Source organism: Onychostoma macrolepis, chromosome 02 (assembly GCF_012432095.1).
Source record: "Onychostoma macrolepis isolate SWU-2019 chromosome 02, ASM1243209v1, whole genome shotgun sequence".
NCBI lineage: Eukaryota > Metazoa > Chordata > Actinopteri > Cypriniformes > Cyprinidae > Onychostoma > Onychostoma macrolepis.
In genome coordinates, this window is record NC_081156.1 from 5,595,657 (window position 1) to 5,614,560 (window position 18,904).

The window sequence follows — 18,904 nt, forward strand, 5'->3', positions numbered from 1 at the left end:
ATAATTCAATGACGCTTCTCCTCAGGACATGACACAGTTTAGGGCATGTTGTGTCACACCTTTTTTTTTTTTTTCAGAAGTGCTGTTTTTTTTTTGCTGTATGTATGTGATTCTAGTTGATATTAGACATTGACATATATTTAGATGCATTTCTCCTTGCCTAGAGGACAACTTTACCCCACTCTCCAAATGGCACCCGTTCAGTAGAATGACCCCAAGTAACTTTTTTAGTTTTTTTCCACACCTACCACCCCTCTCCGCTAGAGGGAGCACGCTTCCCCGGGCATTCGGCGTCAATGAAAGCAATACAAAACCCTCTGTAAGGAGAGCACAGGGAAGCGCTCCGAGAAGCCACGGCATTCCTGACCAAAATAATCTTCTTTATCACACATTTCACTCACTATCCTCCGTTCTCAACAGGCGGGATACAGTGAAATAAGAGTACGGGTCATTAATCGCCTTTGAAAGCCATCAGCTCATGGAATATTCGCGCTGATAGAGAAGACTCCTGGGAACTCCGGAGGAAGGCAAGGAAGCAAGCAAAGAAAGAAAGAACGGGATTAACAAGAAAGTCAGCTGGCGGGTGAAAGCGACCAAAAGCCCACTCTGGAGGGGCATCAGGGGAGCCCCTGCGCTGGATGACCGCCGTTCGCTTCTCCCCAGCGGTCTGCAATGGGGGAGACTAAAGTTATCTACCATCTCGACGACCAGGAAACTCCATACCTGGTCAAACTGCCCATCCCTGCCGAAAGGGTCACCCTTTTGGACCTGAAAAATGCCCTCAAGAAACCAAACTACAAGTTTTTCTTTAAATCTATGGACGATGACTTTGGGTGAGCCTACCATACATTAGTTTTCTTCTCACTTCTGCATGTGTTTCTCGGGTTTAACGCACAATTCCAGCTCTTCTTACATTTGCTCTCCTTGTTTGGATCGTGGATCGACTGCCATGTTTTTTCAGAGGCTGATTTAATGTCTTTTATTTGTTGTGTTGGACGCAACTGTGTGTGAAAGGAGTCAAAGGAACGGTGTGTGTGTGCGGGGTTCAGCAGGGGTGAATGTTAGGTCCTGTTCAATTTTCGACGGCATCCATTTTAAGGCTGGATTACTCTCAAATATGGCTTTTGGCCTGTCGGTACGAGCTTTGGGTGCAGTTAGTTAGTTAGTGAATGGTTGGTGACCACAGTCAAAGTATCGCAGGAGGGAGTAGTTTAGTATCCTTTCTTCTTGAATGTTCTTCAGCGTCAGCCTAATTACCATGACTACACAAAAAGCATTCTTGGTTTTGGGGGTTTCTTTACGCTTATTGTGTTCAGATCCGGTTCCTAAAGTATTTTCTTTCTTTTTTTTCACAAAGTACCTCCGCGTCAGAACATTTATGAGCGAGTATCGCCGAAACTGGACCGTTTAACTAACACTTTGAGGAATTTTCCACCTCGATTCAAAAGTACAGTAGAGTCTCTTTGAATGTGCAGTGCGCATGCGCCGTTCAGCGGCCATATGTCCCCAAAACCCAACATCCCCCCCCAAATGATGAAAACATTCGAGGTGCGTTTATATGGAATTTTGGACGCGTTTAACTTTATTTACGGTGTGGTCTTGGTTATTAGCCATAGAATCACTTTTCCAAGGTTTCCATCCCTTAAATGCTGTTTGGAGTTCATGTGAACTCTTTGACCTCTTATTTAGGCCTCCATTAGGCCTAAGCAGACCTTGTGTATTTGGATAAGTAGACCAGGTTTGCCAGGAAAACCTGGAAATATGGAATTTTAAAGTGAGGTACAGCATGGAAATGAATTAAGGAATATAATTTATTTCAAGCCGTTCTTTGCGTTTAAATATTTAATCGATTGGATATTACACATTGTGAGTGCTTGAAAAGAGTAAAACTTGCTTGTAAGGCAGTGTTTGAAATGCCTTATTGGAGATAATGTGTATTTCATATGGACCACAAAACCAGTCTTAAGTGTTAAGTCTTAAGATTTATACATCATCTGAAAGCTGAATAAATAAGCTTTCCATTGGTGTATGGTTTGTTAGGATCGGACGATATTTGGCCGAGATGCAACTATTTGAAAATCTGGAATCTGAGGGTGCAAAAAAATCAAAATATTGAGAAAATCGCCTTTAAAGTTGTCCAAATTAAGTTCTTAGCAGTGCATGTTACTAATCAAAAATTAAGTTTTGATATATTTACTGTAAGAAATTGACAATATCTTCATGGAACATGATCTTTACTTAATATCCTAATGGTTTTTGGCATAAAAGAAAAATGGATAATTTTGACCCATACAGTGTATTTTTGGCTATTGCTATAAATATACCCCAGCGACTTAAGACTGGTTTTGTGGTCCAGGGTCACATATATTACCATACGATCATCAAATAGATGAATTAAAATCTGGCCAGCAATATCTCTAGAATAACTTATAAATAAAATAAGAAATCATTTGTCAATCATCATGACTAGTTCGAAAGGTCATGAAAATGAATTGTTGAAGTGTGGGATTTCAGATTGACTTTTTTGGGCGTTTTCTTTATATCTCGGCATTATTACAATATTTTGTGCTTGATGGGCCGCTAGTTACTTGTACACTGATTGAAGTAACTGGAAATGTTGTGAAACTTGGCTTCATATTTGTGTTGAGGTTTAAAAGTGCAATAAACATAGTGTTACCTGTATCTTTAAACTCACCCCCGGCTTGTGAATAAGTCCCATTTGGAGTGCTGGCTAGTGTTCTGGTCTTGTCTGTCTGTTGCATTAGGAGAAAGAATGTTGACTTGGAACAACTGCAGGCAGTGACTGTGGAATGCCCTGATCGCTTCAGCGCTGGCAGCTTTACAACCTTCCCCAGTGAAATATGTCGTAGTTTGATCGTCCCGTTCCCCTCCCTTTAACTCGCCTTCAAAAAAGTTCATTAAAAGCTTAAAGATGTTCGTCGTTGAAGGGCAAACGAATAGCTCAATTGAATCTGTCTCTATTGATGTTTTACATGTCTGTCAACACAACAAAGAGTCTTTTTACACATTTTTAAATGCCGTTATTGGATTAGAGTGTTTGTGAATGAATACTTTTTTTTTTTTTTTGCTGCGTGCACATCAAAATGGGTAGTTTGTGTTAAAAACGGGTAATATAGAATAAAGAAATAATCTGGGTTAAAGTATTAAGCATCTGTAGCATAGTTTTGAATACCACAGAAAATAATTTTGACTTGTCCCTTAGTTTGTAAAGGGTATTTCACTTTTGAAATAGTATTGCAATTCAAAATAGGGGTTGTCTAATTTAATATATTAAAAAGTAATTTATTCCTGTGGTGCAGAGCTGAATTTTCAGCATCGTTACTCCAGTCTGTCACATGATCCTTCAGAAATCATTCTAATATGCTGATATACTGCTCATGATTATCAGTGTAGATTTAATTTTTTTTTGGGGTAACCATGATCGTTTTTTTTTTTTCAGGATTCTTTGTGTCAGAGTAAAAATTCCTTTTGTTACTTTCAATTTAATGCATCCTTGCTAAATGAAAGTGTTAATTTCTATCAATAATAATAAAAAGGTTTTGCACGATAGCGCATATAATAATTCAGAGCAAGCATGGAATATTTGTGCTTTTGACCACACCACAGGATTATTTAATGGTCAAGAATTGGTACCTGATCTCCTGTATAGGAAAAAAAAACAATACAATTTAAAAAGTCACGGAAATGTAATGGTCATAACGAGTGGGAAACCTGATTTATTGTTTGCCTTGTAGGCATTTATGTAAACACACATTTTTGTTGTATGTTTTACAAACTGATCTAAATGATCTGTTTCAGAGTGTCATGTTACAATCTGGTTGGTTGTAAATGATGCAAGCTTGTACTAGTTTAACATATGAGCATTTGAACAAACAGGTCTTTTCATACAGATTTGCAAACTCAACTTTCTAGTGGTACATCTTGTACAGCTGAAATATCTTTGAATTCATGAGTTTGGGATCTTATCTGCTGGAGTCTGCGTTCAGTCCTGCGTTCAGTCCTTTGTGTGTTCTGTGAGCACGTGTGTGTGCATGTTTATCTGATTTATGCGTTTCTGATCCAACCCGTCCTTTCTTTCATCTAATGGCATTGTCTCATTTACGTATTCTAATTTATTCCCAGACACTCTGGGGATCTCTAAAGCTGAGCTTTCTTTTTTTGCAGTTCGTACACAGACTGTGGTTGGAAAATAAGACCTGTCTGTTCTGATTTTTTCTCTCTCTCGGTTTCTTGTGTTTCTGCAGGGTGGTCAAGGAGGAAATCACAGACGACAATGCAAAACTTCCCTGTTACAATGGCCGTGTGATTTGCTGGGTGAGAACAGAAACACGCACACATCCCATCTAGTCCTGCTTCTTAATACCCTGGTGCTCCTTGCATAATAGATCAGCCTTTTAATTCAGTCCATTCCCGGTTCTCTTGAGTGCTGGCTCTGCTGTATTTGTATTTTTCAAAGAGTCTGCCAGTCATTCCTGCTTACGGTTCACTTCGGTCTGATGCAGCTAATCAAAGACTTTGGTATGCTGTATAAGCTTTGTCTTATGAGCGACTCATTTATATTTAAATGGCATGCAACCCCAAAGAACATCATCTTCATTCTGAATGACAGCATATGCAGGAACAAACACACGATTAATATATTACTATTTAAACAAAGCAGTTTTGTGGTAAGTACAAATGGCCTTCCGATTTCCTCACACCAATAAGAGGAGAGATGAACGTGACTGGAATTTTAGATGAACAGCCAGTGATTCAGGCAGTATTCAAGAACATGAGCAGAGCTTCACGTGACCGTGAGATGTAAACACCACTTTTTCATTGATTACGAAAAACAAAGATATTTTGCAAAATATCTTCTTTACAATAGCGTAACGGAACGCGCTGATGACGTATCATGTTTCCACGAACTGGGTGCACGGAGGGATGCAAATACATACGTTGACAGGCAGGTAGTGCAGCCAATCATAGCCCTCGGGCCGAGGGATGTGATTGGATGAATATTTTATAGTCCTACACCTTCCACAGATGATATAAATACATATACATATCTGTGTGACAAAGTCAATAAATCTGTTAAAATATCAGATAGTTTGAGCTTTTAGTGACAAGGCAAGGTTAGTTCAGGTTGCAAAATGCTATTTATACTATTTATACTGCTATTTATACATTAATATTTCATGATTTTGTAAAAAGTACTTTTTACGCTGAAGAATATGATGATGAGACAAATGTGTACACGCATATGGTCAGGTGTAAATGTTTACTTGACGGTTACACCACATGACATTTTTATTGTAAACTTTTTTGAAAATAGTATAAAAGTTTTTTTGAAACCAACATGAATACAACAAGGTCTTATTTTAAACTAGATGTTTTAAAAAAGATTTCCATTCACTTTAATTTGCCATTCTTATTGCTGTTTATAAATGTTGCTTGACCCATCATAGTAAAACTTATCTTGGGATCTGGAACCATTTTATAGGCCATGTATGAGGGTATTGTAATATACTTGTATAGTGACGGGATATATGGTGAGTTTATATACTGAGAGATCAGTGACTGGAGTTTGTAGTGCAGGTATGTTAGATTGCGATGTGACCCCCATTAATCATTTTGCTAAAAAAGGGTGTTTTTCTCAATGAGAAGCAATCCTGATAAGCTGAAACTGTTTAACCATGTATTGATTCAAGTATAACCACTTCAGGTTACTGTGAACTGCATGTCATTGTTTCTTTGTGTGTCTTGATAGCTGGTGTCATCAGACGGCTCCCACTCAGATGGATGCTCAGTGGCGGAGAGTCAGTCCGAGCGGCCGCCGTCTCACGAGAGAAGCCAAGGCATTGGAGATTCCAGACCCCCGTCCTTCCAGTACGCTTTTTTGCTGTGTTGCACAAATGATCAGATCGAATCACTAGCTGGCAGTTAAACTCAAACAAGGAGCATGTTCTCACAGTCTTTTGTGTCTGTACTCTTTAACCTTCTCTTGCACATAGTCCAAAGGCTGCAGGCAGCCGGCACGGTGTGGACGATGAGACAGAGACTGATTCGGTGGTGTCACACAGGAGGGAGAGGGACAGATCGCGCAGGAAACACTCACATGAGCACCCTGGTGCGTGTCAACACTCTCATCTCACTGTGCATGTCTTACGATGCCATGGTTTTTTATCAGTAACAGGTTCATATTTAAAAGTAAGAAGAGTTCATATTTGGAACAACTAAGCTTTAATATCAATAGTAATTCATCTAGGAGGAAGGCAGAATGGATACTCACGGGGCGGCAGAGGCATGGATCTGGGAGGTTATGACGTCTGTGACAGCCGTTCTTCCCTCATGAGCAGTGAACTGGAATCAAGCAGCTGTTTTGACTCGGATGACGGCTCCACCAGCCGGTGAGTCTCACAGCATTTGTTCGTTCTCAAATCAGTGCACTCAATATGATTACGATCACGTTGAGCCCCGATAGTTTAGTGAGGTTTTTTCAGAGCTCTGACTCTGAATTTTGAAAATTGTTTAAAATAAATGTACTATTAATGTTAGGGGTGGGAATCGCAGGGTACCTCACGATACAATATAATCAATATATTTCTAGAAAATCCTATAATGATATATCACGATATCGGTCTAAACAAAATGCCTATGAAAAGGTTAAGTGCAAGTTTTCTTTCTTTATTCAAGTCCAAACTGTTAGAAAACAGCAAAAAAAAAGTTCTGTAAATCGTTTTTAACATGTTGAGTAGGCTAAATTAATCATTTTATTCTTGGACTTATTAAAAGCTTACACTTTTCTTTTTCTCTGTGTGTAAACAAACACATTTAACTGCTTATCAAACAGAAAGATCGATGTAATATAAACCTGGTACATTTAAAAATTTACCTGGTGCTTCTCAACCTTTCTACTCCTCATCATAAAAACAGAGCCCCACACGAAGAAATAGCGGTTCACGTTGCGTCTTTTGCGCGCTCAGGTTCGTTATTTCAAATGTAGATGCGTGGCAAGCACACACACTCCATGCCATAGGTGCAGATTTATGTTTCTGCCGGTCGGTGCCCACCGTTCACACTGCATAACGCGCACTTGTAATATCTGAGAGAGAGGGAGAGCATCCAGTTTTGTTTTCATCTCCATAAACATGTATAGCAGTAAAGCTAATACAGTGGCTGGAAATCTGTTTATCCTTCGGTTCCTCTATTTTTAGATGCTGTGAACAGGGAAATCTATTTAGAGCACCTTATTGTATTAATTAAAATATCGATATTTGGTGCCAGATATCGATTCTCGTATCGCATGGAGAAGGATCGCAATATATCGCCATATTGATTTATTGTCCCACCCCTAATTAATGTTGGGAATTCTATTTTGTTAGGGTTGGTCATTTTATGGTAAGAGATGTGCTTTTTAATAATAATTAAACAAGATTAGGAAATGCTAAAATTTTCTTACATTTTTGAGTATTGAATAGGGCTGTGCAATAACGCTTAATCATGATTATTTTGCTCAAAAATATAATCACGGTTATTGATCACAGCAAACAGCGCAAATGACCGTATGAAAGAAAACAGACTGGCTCTATTGCACTTTTATTTGAGCAGAATATCTAAGTAAAGATAAATAAACTCCAACTTGCATATTTGCCTGTGTTTTCAGCTTATCTGCGGTTTTTCAGTAATATTGTGTGTGTGTGTGTGCGCACATGCGCATGGTTGCCAGGTTGGGAAGATTATAAGTAAACCACTGGGCAGAAAATGTATCGATTTACGGGGATACATTCTGATTGGGGATTTACACTCTTGACATCTGGCAACCACGAAAGCTTGTGGAGGCTTGTAACCAATGCAAGATAATGCAAATGCCAAATTAAAATGAAACATTTGCAGGATAAACAACTGGTGGGCAAATATTGCAGACTGTTATACCTAACAAACTGAGAGAAGCAGAAATCGTGACCACGATTAAAATACAATTCATCATGCAGCCTTAATCTGTTTTTGGTATTTGGTATTGGTTTAGTATTTTGTATAGTATAAATTTATTGGCGGCTCCCTGAAAAGTACTAAAGTAAAAGTCATTACATGGAATCAGAAGCTGACTCGGAGCTGTTAAAGTGATCGCTCTCTAACTGACTCGAATGTCATTCCAAACATATATGACGTTTATTCATCTTCTGTATTTTATGAAATCTGAGAGATTTCTCTCTCCATTGAAGAACAGCAGCATCATCATATCTGTTTTTCATAAATCAATCATTCCTCTTCAGAAAAGCTGGTTTAAACTGCTTGATTCATATGGAAACGTCAACGTTTTGAGGAGTTAAATCTTCCGGTGGAGTGACAGAAGTCTCTCTGATTTCATTAAAAATATCTTCATATTATGGCGTTTTGAAGATAGCTGATAGTTACAAAATGAGGGTGACACGATTTTATTTTTGGGTGAACTATCTCTATTAATTCTTTCTGATTCTTATCCCTAGTGATCAATAATGTTTCACATTGCCTGTGACTCAAAACATAATGAAATGGGGAGCTCATGTAATCACCATATTGTGACATCCGTTCTGCAGTTTCAGCAGTGTTACGGAGCAAAGCGGCTCGTCCAGGCTAATGAGACGACACCGCCGGCGGAGGCGCAGACCCAAAGCCCAGCAAATGGAGAGGGTGAGACAGCAGGCAGAGCTCTTAAGTGTCTAATACTATATATAAAACATACTGAATTTAAAACGATCTTTGTCTTTCTTTCCTCAGTCTTCATCTTTCAGTAGCATCACTGACTCCACTATGTCGCTGAATATCATTACTGTCACTTTAAATATGGGTGAGTCAGCATTGCACGGTTTTATTGGTTGATTTTTAATTACATTTTGATTATATGAACAATAAAATCCAGCTGTGAGTGCCTTATTGCTTTAATTAAATTGGTGCTGTATAATTAAATTATTAAAGGCGCATATTATCTTTTTTTTTTGGCAATTTTTTTTTTTCTGCCAGAAGACTGGGATGATATTAAAGATGTGCAAAGCTACATATTATTAAAGTCCACTAGTTGCCATAAGTCTCTCTTCCTTTACCTCATTTAGAGAAGTATAACTTCCTGGGCATCAGTATCGTGGGTCAGAGTAACGAGCGGAGACGGAGGCATCTACATCGGCTCCATAATGAAGGGCGGAGCGGTGGCGGCCGATGGGCGGATCGAGCCCGGTGACATGCTGCTGCAGGTGAGGACTGGATGAAGACGAGTTCAAGATAGAAATCTGACACAGACGCTGGTTGTATCAGTTCAGATTTGTTTTGTTTTTCTCACAGGTGAATGACATCAACTTTGAGAACATGTGCAACGACGATGCCGTACGAGTGCTGAGGGAGATCGTGCATAAGCCTGGGTGAGTCATATTACAAAACATTCATGTTATATGGGATGTGTTTAGCTTATCAACAAAAGTGTGTTAACAGCTGCACCAATTTTTTTTTTTTTTTGCAGACCCGTGTCACTTACTGTGGCCAAATGCTGGGACCCAAACCCAAACAGCTGCTTTGCTTTGCCAAGGAGTGAGTGTTAATTTTTTCCCTGTCACACACTCATTTACACACAAATGCAACGTAAGATCAGCATATTAGTATGATTTCTGAAGGATCATGTGACACTGAAGACTGGAGTAATGATGCTGAAAATTCAGCTTTGCAACATGGGACTAAATTACATTTTAAAGTACATTCAAATAGAAAAGAGTTAAGTGTAATACTATTTCACTATAGTACTGTTTTTATTGTATTTTTGATTAAATGCAGCCTTGGTGAGCATTAGAGGCTCTTTTTTCAAAAACGTCAAATCTCACTGATCCCAAACTTTTGTAAGGTATTGTGTACGTATATTGAACACAATACCTTACAACATATGATGTTGTCTTTGACTGATAAGCTCTCAAATCACACAAGTATAATAGATTTTAATGCTACATTGGAGGGCAAGATTTGAAGTTATATATCATCGTAAAAATGGTTCTTGATAAGAAGCTAAAGTGCTGCAAAGAACCACTGAATAAGTTTTTTTGTTTTTTGTTGTTTTTTCAAAATAAAAGTTGTACAGCCATTACAGTGTACTGTGGTAGTTTGAACAACAGGGTTTAGATAGTTCTCTGTCATTGTTCATCTTGATTTCTAAAGGAGCCTTGTAAACTTGTTGCGGTGAAAACTCAAACTCGCCTGTTCTGAACTGCTTTGTTGAGTACTGGTTGTCTTCTGTCCCAGGTGAGCCCATCCGGCCCATTGACCCTGCAGCCTGGGTGTCCCATACGGCAGCCATGACGGGTGTCTATCCTCCCTACGGCATGAGTCCCTCCATGAGCACGGTCACCTCCACCAGCTCTTCCATCTCCAGCTCCATCCCAGAGACCGAGAGTAAGATATCTGCTCTTCACTCATGTTGCCACGTTATGGCACACAATTTTAAATTTCTTTGCTATGGCTTAATTTTGACCCCGAAATTCATCCCACAACATTTGTGTTATGGACAAGAATGATCCCTTAAATCATGGGGCTTGTTAAGGAAAGTTGTTCTATTCATTTTCTAAGTGATCAGATTTACTAGTTGACCTGGCAGATGACAACATGGGTGAAAAAAGTCCTAGTGACTTACAGTGAGAGGACTTGAGTCATATTGAGATATTTGAGTGTGTAACGTGGAACATGGGAGGTCCTCGTTTCTCGCCACCTGGCAGATGCTTTGCGTTTTGTGCTTTTGTAAACTGTGTGTTGTTCTTCTCGCAGGATTTGATGACTACCACCTGTCCGTCCACAGCGACATGGCAACAGTTGCAAAAGCAATGGCCTGTCCAGATTCAGGACTGGAAGTTCGAGACAGAATGTGGCTGAAGATCACTATAGCCAATGCTTTCATAGGTCAAGACACACTTTTTAGTGCTTAAAATTACTAAAGGTGTTTTTAAATGATAGTTTGTATCAGTTAACATTTAGAATTTGACCTGTGTATTATCTGTCAACATGAAACAGAAATTTTTATTATGATATCATCCCTACTTTAAATGTTAATCTCAGTGAATTGATAGGAGTGAATTGATTTTGTCCATTAAGAATTGATTGGATATTTCGATCACAGTTTGCTAATTGCTGTGATCTTATTTGAAGGACAGGCTGCTGGAGCAGAGGGATTATTGTTGATTATTGTATGGATGGTAAAGATGTCATTGCAATGCGATACAGAGAGCTGTGTAAAGTTGGCATGAAATGAAAATTCATGTTTTTTTTGTTTTTTTTTTAAATGCATGATAATGATCTTATTGTTAGCGATCCATCCATGTGTATATATATATTTTCTTTTTTTTTTATCTCATAACTCAATCTTAGAGTGAAATGACAGATTTCTCTCTGGTGACATATGCAGGACTTCTCCCGTCATTTACAGTAGTCCGTTTAAACCATGTCCCTTTATAATCGACTGCAAGTTTGCATTCATCTTTAGTGCAGCTGCCAAATCCAAAATCCAGTCAATAACCGTTGGATAGAACCAAGTCAGCCTCCTGCATTTATTTTTTAATAATGATAATTTGTTAGATTCATATAATTTCAGACATCACAATAGGGAACAAAAATAAGCTACTTCATGGATTTGTAATGTATAATTGGTGCATATGTTGTCTTACAGGCTCTGATGTGGTTGACTGGTTGTTTCATCACGTGGAGGGGTTTGCAGATCGCCGTGAAGCACGAAAGTACGCTAGCAACCTGTTGAAAGCCGGCTTTATCCGCCACACTGTCAACAAAATCACCTTCTCAGAGCAGTGCTACTACATCTTTGGAGATCTTTCTGGCAGTAAGTATTTTTACCGCTACAGTTCAGCCACAAATGAGAATTTTGTCAAAAAGTGGTCCTATGGTTTGAATATGCGACATGTGATTTGCCATTTAAGAGCTATGGTTTTAAATTTCAATCCTCTCACACAACCATCATATGGCAGGGTTTTAGTAGCTTATTTTATTCTAGAACTGCCCGCTTAAGGCCCAGACACAGTAAACCAACATCAAGGAACTAGCGTCAACGAAGGCCAATGTGAAAGTCACATGGATCGATAGCTTCTATATGCATTCATTGTATGTAAAAGAGCAGCTCAGAGATTCTCCTAAACATCTCCTGTTGTGCTCCACAGAATAAAGAGTCACTTCGGTTCAGAAGGACATTTTAATATATATATATATATATATATATGACAGATTAACAGAGTTTACATATGGTACATTCTTTCATTGTGCACCAGTAAGGGCTATTTGGATTTGAGTTATTCCATTCGTTCAGTATATGAAAAAGGCCATTATCTGTTTGATTATGTAGTTGTATAAATATTCCAGTGCTATGTTTAGTATACTCTTGTCCGTACAAGGGAAAATAATATTTCTAGCTCACCAGAGGCTAATACTTGATTTGTTCCAGTGAAAATATAGTAATCTTTATCACTGTTAGTGTTCATTTTTTCAGCTGCTTTTTTACATCTATTTTTAGTCTTGTCAAATGTCTTTCTTTTTTTTTTTTTTTTTTACATATTTAGTCAATCTGTCCTGTTTTTTGTTTAGTCAAGTTTTGGTTGAGTAAGTCTGGGAGCTTTAATCCAGTTTTAGTTGTCATGCTGCCTTATGGTTAAACTGATAACCACAATTATTTTGCTTAACATTATAATTGTGATTACTGAACGTGGTTGTTATTTGATAAATTACATCAGAATTATTGTGTTTTTTTACTTTCATGCATACACATGGTTTATGGTCAAACTAAAGCTTCTGTCAAAAGTAAAAAAACAGTGACAATAATTCCAAATTGTATTCATGTCTTTCTGTTAAAACAAGATGACTTTGTATCGTGGCATAGAGTTTTTATTCAGCAATCTCAATCGTTAACAATATAGTCGAGATCCATGTTTCGGTCTTTTCACAGTTCATCACTGAGAGTGGTTGATGGCAGATGTAGTCACAGCAAACAGCGTAAACAAATGTGTAAAAGAAAGAACACAAACTGGCTGTATTAAACTTTCATTTGGGCAGAATATTCTATTCAGTTATTCGCTAAATTCTAATATGCATGTTTGTCTATGTTTTCAGATAATCAGTGCTTTTCCATAGTGTAAGAGAGAATGCATGCACATGGTTGCCAGGTTGCACAGATAAAGTAAAACACAGAAAATGTGATGCTCTGATAGGGGGATTTCTTGACATCTGGCAGGTTGACATTTTTTCCTCTATTATTTGGTTTAAGAAAATATAGAGTAATTTTGGATGTAGAGAGCTATTTTTAGTCCATTTTACTACATTTTAGTCTTGTCTTTTTTCATCAACGATATTGCAAGTTAATGTAGTCACAGTTTCTAATGACGTCAGTATTATATCAACTTAGTCATGGAAAAAAAGGTCGTCAACAAATATTTTTCATCAAAATTAACGTTTGTCGTTGTACATTCTGTTTTCCATTGTGCTGTCACTCTTATCAACATGGCTGTGTTTTATTGTAGACATGGCCCATCTGTCTCTGCATGAGCATGACGGATCCAGCGGAGCGTCTGATCAGGACACTCTCGCTCCATTGCTTCACCCTGCTGAAGCTCCCTGGCCTGCCGCGTTCCCTTACCAGTACCCACCAGCCCATTCCCTCCCGGATGCAGCTCACAGCTACTCTGAAGCCGGTGGAGGCAGCGCAGGCAGCCAGCACAGCGAAGGTGAGTCTCCTCAAATCACACTGCTCACAATCTCAAACAGCGGCTCACTCACGTTAACGTTACTGTCCGTAGGGAGCAGCGGTTCAAATTGCAGCTGGAGCAGGACTGAGGGGAAAACCGCGGCTGGAGACTTCAGGTTAGGAGGAGGAAGCGAAATGGGCGACGCTCATGACTTTGACTTCCGCAGAGACAGAGCCCCCAGCGAGCGCTCGGTGCCACCCAGCGAAGGCAGTGTGCGCAGCTCACGATCTCACAGCTACAGCCTGAAGCAGGGATCTGCACGAGCCGGCCCGGGGTCGCCGTCCGGCCGCCACCTCGCCAGCATTCCCCCCGAACTCACGGGATCCCGACGCTCCTGCAACACAGTCAACGGGGAGTTCTTCGTCGACATCATGTGACTGTTGCGAGCAGAAGTGCCCAAACTGTTTTTTTGCCTTATGAATTACAAAAAAAACGTGGCCTACTAGTGCAGCCGAGTAGAATTAGGATTAGTGTTGGCCTAAAATTCAGTAGCTTGTGAGCCCCAACATCACTTCGGTTTTAGAAATTAATCTACTAAAGCAGTGGTCCCCAACCTTTGGGCGGCGCCAGAGTTCACAGAGGGGGGTGCAGGAGCTGATATGCTTTGAGGTCAAATAAAGATGTAAAAAATGTTCCACTAATAATTTTATATAACATTTTTTTTAAATCATATGCTTACAATGTCAAGATAAGGCAATTAAATAAAATAAACAATTAAAGGGATACTCCACCCCAAAATGAAAATGTTGTCATTAATCACTTACCCCCAAGTCGTTCCAAACCCATAAAAGCTTCTTTCATCTTCGGAACACAAATTAAGATATTTTGGATGAAAACCGGGAGGTTTGTGACTGTCCCATTGACTGCCAAGTAAATTACACTGTCAAGGCACAAAAAAGTATGAAAGACATCGCCAAAATAGTCCATCTGCCATCAGTGGTTCAATCTGAATTTTATGAAGTGACGAGAACACTTTTGTATGCAAAGAAAAAAAAATCGACTTTATTCAACTTTTTCTTCTCCTCTGAAGCTTTTACGTGTTTGAAATGACATGGGGGTAAGTGATTAATGACACAATTTTCATTTTGGTGTGGAGTAACCCTTTAAATAAAAGCGTAATTGACAGTAGTCTACCAGGGCTCCAGACTACGACGAAATGGATATTTTGTGATCTTTTTTTTTTTTTCTGCTGGTGCCACTAACAATCAGCCTAACTGATAAGCGTTAGCATTCTGTTGTGCATGATAAATACATATTAAATGCCAAAAACGAAATGGCGCTGCTCATTTGAGATCTAGTGATCACGCTCGAGTTCTCCAGTACAAATCACATAGGTATGCGATTTAAACTAGTTTAAAGCCAAATAAGTCAAAGCTGGATCATTCTCAACAACTGATGCGGAAACACCTGTGCAACAACGATCCAGTTAGGCGTTTCAATCTGCAAATCACCAATATTTACCATGGTTTTACTAACATTGACAGTAACCATGGTATTGTGGCGGAAAAGTAGAATATTCATATTGAATTTTATTATTAATAATGTACTAAATATATTAAAGAAGTAATGGAATATAATCACAGTATTTTTCTTATCAAGTCATCAGTTGTTTGTTGTGCATTTGTACTGTTTTTCATAGCAAATATTATAGAAGCCATATAGTTAGGCTACTTTTTACCACGGTAGTGAGGTGCTGTACTTGTGGTTATCATGATCTACAAATGAATGAAAGACGAGGCTGATATAATTTTCACAGATACTCACAGAAAGAGGTACCGTTTTTGTTAATGAAAATAAATGTACATCTGCGTCCCAACTCAAGCTACTGTCAAATGTGCATTTCTAAAACTTGTAATATTATTAGTATAACATGCATACTCAGATTGTCATGTATGTACGTAGGGGGCCCCCAGGAAAAAGGTTGGGAACCACTGTACTAAAGCATAAGCAAACAATTCATGCTTACAATAACAGATTAAGACCTTTTACTAAATGTACAATATCACCTCAAAATATTTGAGAAATGTGCTGTTGGAGAAAATGGAATGATGGGACAAAAAAAAAAAAAAAAAAAAGAGATTTTGAGAGAAATAGCAATAATTGAATGGGATTTAGTTGCAACACTATATGGGTGTGAGGATTCAAGGTGAATGTAGTCCAGCCAAGGACGTAAATGTCAAATTTCCAAATTTCTGTTGCCCTTGTTCAGCGCCTATTTGGAGGTTCTTAACTTTTTTTTTTTGTCCGTTTTAAATTTTTACTCTCTGTAAATGTCTCATGCAGATATTTCATTATTCATTGAAATTGTTTTTACTGAGAATATATTTTTCAGTGTTTGTCAGCAATATTGTATTGGGAGAATTTTTGAAGTACCATGTTAAGGAGATTTCTTTTTTTTTTTAATTTATAAATATAGTTTTATTGTGACATGCTTGGAGTACACTTGTGTCTGTGTGTGTTTTATGGGCTCAGCTTGTGGAATGTGAAGGTTCTCGTCTTCATCTGGAATCCAGATGTTTCTTGAGTTTGTGTCTCTGTCCACATCTGCTTCTATTGTTCGTCGACTAATGTTCACCAACCTTTTAAGACCTTTAACAGGTTGTCTTTCAAGAACTGAATGCTAGTTTTGGTATTTGTTTGGGACAATTTGATTTGAAAGTCTTTAAAAGTAGTTACTGAAGGCTAAAATGTAATGTTTTCTGAATGTTCTGGTGTTTAGATGAGTGTATGAATTGAATATATTCAGTTTCTGCATTAACTCTCCCACAACAGTGCTCTTTATCTAATTATGCAGCATTAGGGTGTCAAATGAAATGGGCTTTATTACCTTTTGAAAGTGAAGAGAAAAAAGCTTTTGGCGCCAAATTGTCACAATTCAAAAGCTAGTCAAATTAAAACGATATCAACAAGGGCATGACCTCATTCTTGAAAACTAGTAACAAAACTATACAGAGTAAAAGAAAATACAATCCATGCTACACTAAATTCAGATTCACACGCAACAAGTTTGAACTTGATTTGTCTCAACCACTATGTGTTTTGTGCAGTGAGTTATCAACAGTATTAAACCGTCAAAATTCAGGACACATTTAGGGACCGAGCTCTTAGTATGTTAGTGTTACTAGATTGATATTTATTTTTACAGTTTTTAATCAATCCTTCTGCTTGAGCATTCATTCATTCATTCACTGGGTCAAAGGCCACGTGTCTATTAATCTTCATCACTGGAATTTGAATATTTTTAGAATTAATTGTTTCACCCAAAAAAATCTTAAAGAAAAGTAAGTTTGGTCTTTTGGTGACGTTTACTCTAACAGAAATATGCATGGATTCATATCTAAAATGCTAATGGACATGAAAATACACGGACATGAAATATATTTTTGAGTTGGAATTATTTTATTTCCATTTTTTATATGAAAATGAATAGTCCTAGCAAAAAGACTGCAACAATATTACAAAATGAATTAGTATATTATTACCTGTAGTAAAGACTTTCTCAGTAGCTCTTTGTGTGTTTTGCTTCGGTTGCCTGGATACAGCGTTCTAATTTATTCATGACAGCCTAAGTCTCTTTAAGTTCTATTTAGACTTTTTAGATTCTGTTTTAAGTATTCTATAGTCGTTGCCACAGCGAGTGCCTCTCATATTCTGAATATCCTTTTTTATATCTTTTACCCCTATTGCATTACATAATTCCATAGGTCAGGCAAAGTGTATATTTCTGTTTATGACTGCATTTGTTTCTAGAAAATATGTAAATGAATTGTTACTAGGGTTGTATAATGTTTGTTAATAAGCGACATAAATTGTCTGTCTAGTATTTTCCAAATTATGCCAAGAAAGGAAAAATGGAAGGTATCTCAAAAACAAAACATAAACCCACGAAATGAAGGTAAATCAGAATATTGAGGACAGTCAGCAACAGAGAGGACACCGGGAGCGCAGATGATCCAAATGGAAACCTTGAATCATTTTAACATGTGATCCAAAGGTGAGAACAGAAATAATATACAGATAAATAACATACATATCAAACTCCATTACAAAACACATGCACAGGGATGTAATTTCCCATGGCAGATCAGAAAATATCCTCCTACTATATAGCATTCATAGGTAGGCCTATATATAAGCTTTGGATGGCAACTTTCAGTCAGACGAGCTCACATTTCAAAACAAACACCTAATCATTTCTTGCCTATAAATTCATAGTGAAATGGAAACATGACAAACACAAACAAGACTAAATGAAACATGGACAGACAGCAACAGCGAAGACACCGGGAGCACAGATTACTGGAAACAAAAACATTGAAACATTTTAACCTCCATCTTCCAAATATGAGGAAAATAACATACAGATCAAACTAGTACAGAGCTAATGCAAAGGAATGTAATTTCCCACAGCAGATCAGAAAAATGTATAAAAACACCCTTAAAGGAGCATCTGATGAAGATCTGCTTCTGTATCAGCAAATCTTACTATGTAGCATTCATAGGTAGGCCTATATATTCTTCCTCAAAGCTGCAGATGGCAAGCACAAATGAAACATGGCTAGACAGCAACAGTGCAGGGAGCGCAGATGATTGGAATGGAAACATTGAATCATTTTAACCTCTGATCCAAAGGTGAGAAAAAAATAATATACAGGCAAATAACAAACAGATCAAACTCCAGTACTGAACTCGTGGTCATGTACTTCGCCTGAGATGCAATAGCGGCCAAACAAGGCAATGTGTTATTTAGTCAACGTGTCTTATTTGGGGCAGAATAATCAAACCTTTCTTTACACCGTGAGAAAGAAACGGTGGATTGGTAACAGGCGCTACAAATGATAAACGTTCCTGTTGCTCTGCTTTTTCAGTTCTCTTTGCTTTCTCAGCAAACTTCCAAGAGGCTACAGGATGATTTATAATAATCAAAATCTAATCCAAATTAAACTGAAATCACATTTCTTTTTATTTTCCCTCAACAACTATTGTTTATATTGAAAAACATACTTCAATAAAAGTAATAACGACATAGAACATAACTTCTGGAATCACCAACTGAAACATGGCTCATTAATTAAACATTTTAAATGAATTAAAGTTGCTTCCTTGCTTCAAATCAAGAAGGTTGAGAACCCAAACTGTGTTGAATATAAGAG

At 38.0% G+C, this 18,904-nt stretch overlaps 1 protein-coding gene across 1 annotated transcript; it reads left to right on the forward strand.

Moving 5' to 3' along the window:
* The first annotated feature begins 245 nt into the window (after positions 1 to 245).
* dvl3a (dishevelled segment polarity protein 3a) lies at positions 246 to 16,188 on the forward strand. Its single transcript, XM_058761352.1, is given in 16 exon segments — positions 246 to 833; positions 4,266 to 4,335; positions 5,771 to 5,889; positions 6,015 to 6,130; positions 6,269 to 6,410; positions 8,580 to 8,673; positions 8,761 to 8,830; positions 9,093 to 9,138; positions 9,140 to 9,230; positions 9,319 to 9,395; positions 9,494 to 9,561; positions 10,261 to 10,410; positions 10,780 to 10,911; positions 11,675 to 11,842; positions 13,527 to 13,730; positions 13,803 to 16,188. Coding segments are annotated over 16 exon segments (2,034 nt in total). The 5' UTR covers positions 246 to 672; the 3' UTR covers positions 14,129 to 16,188.
* The last annotated feature ends 2,716 nt before the right edge of the window (positions 16,189 to 18,904 follow it).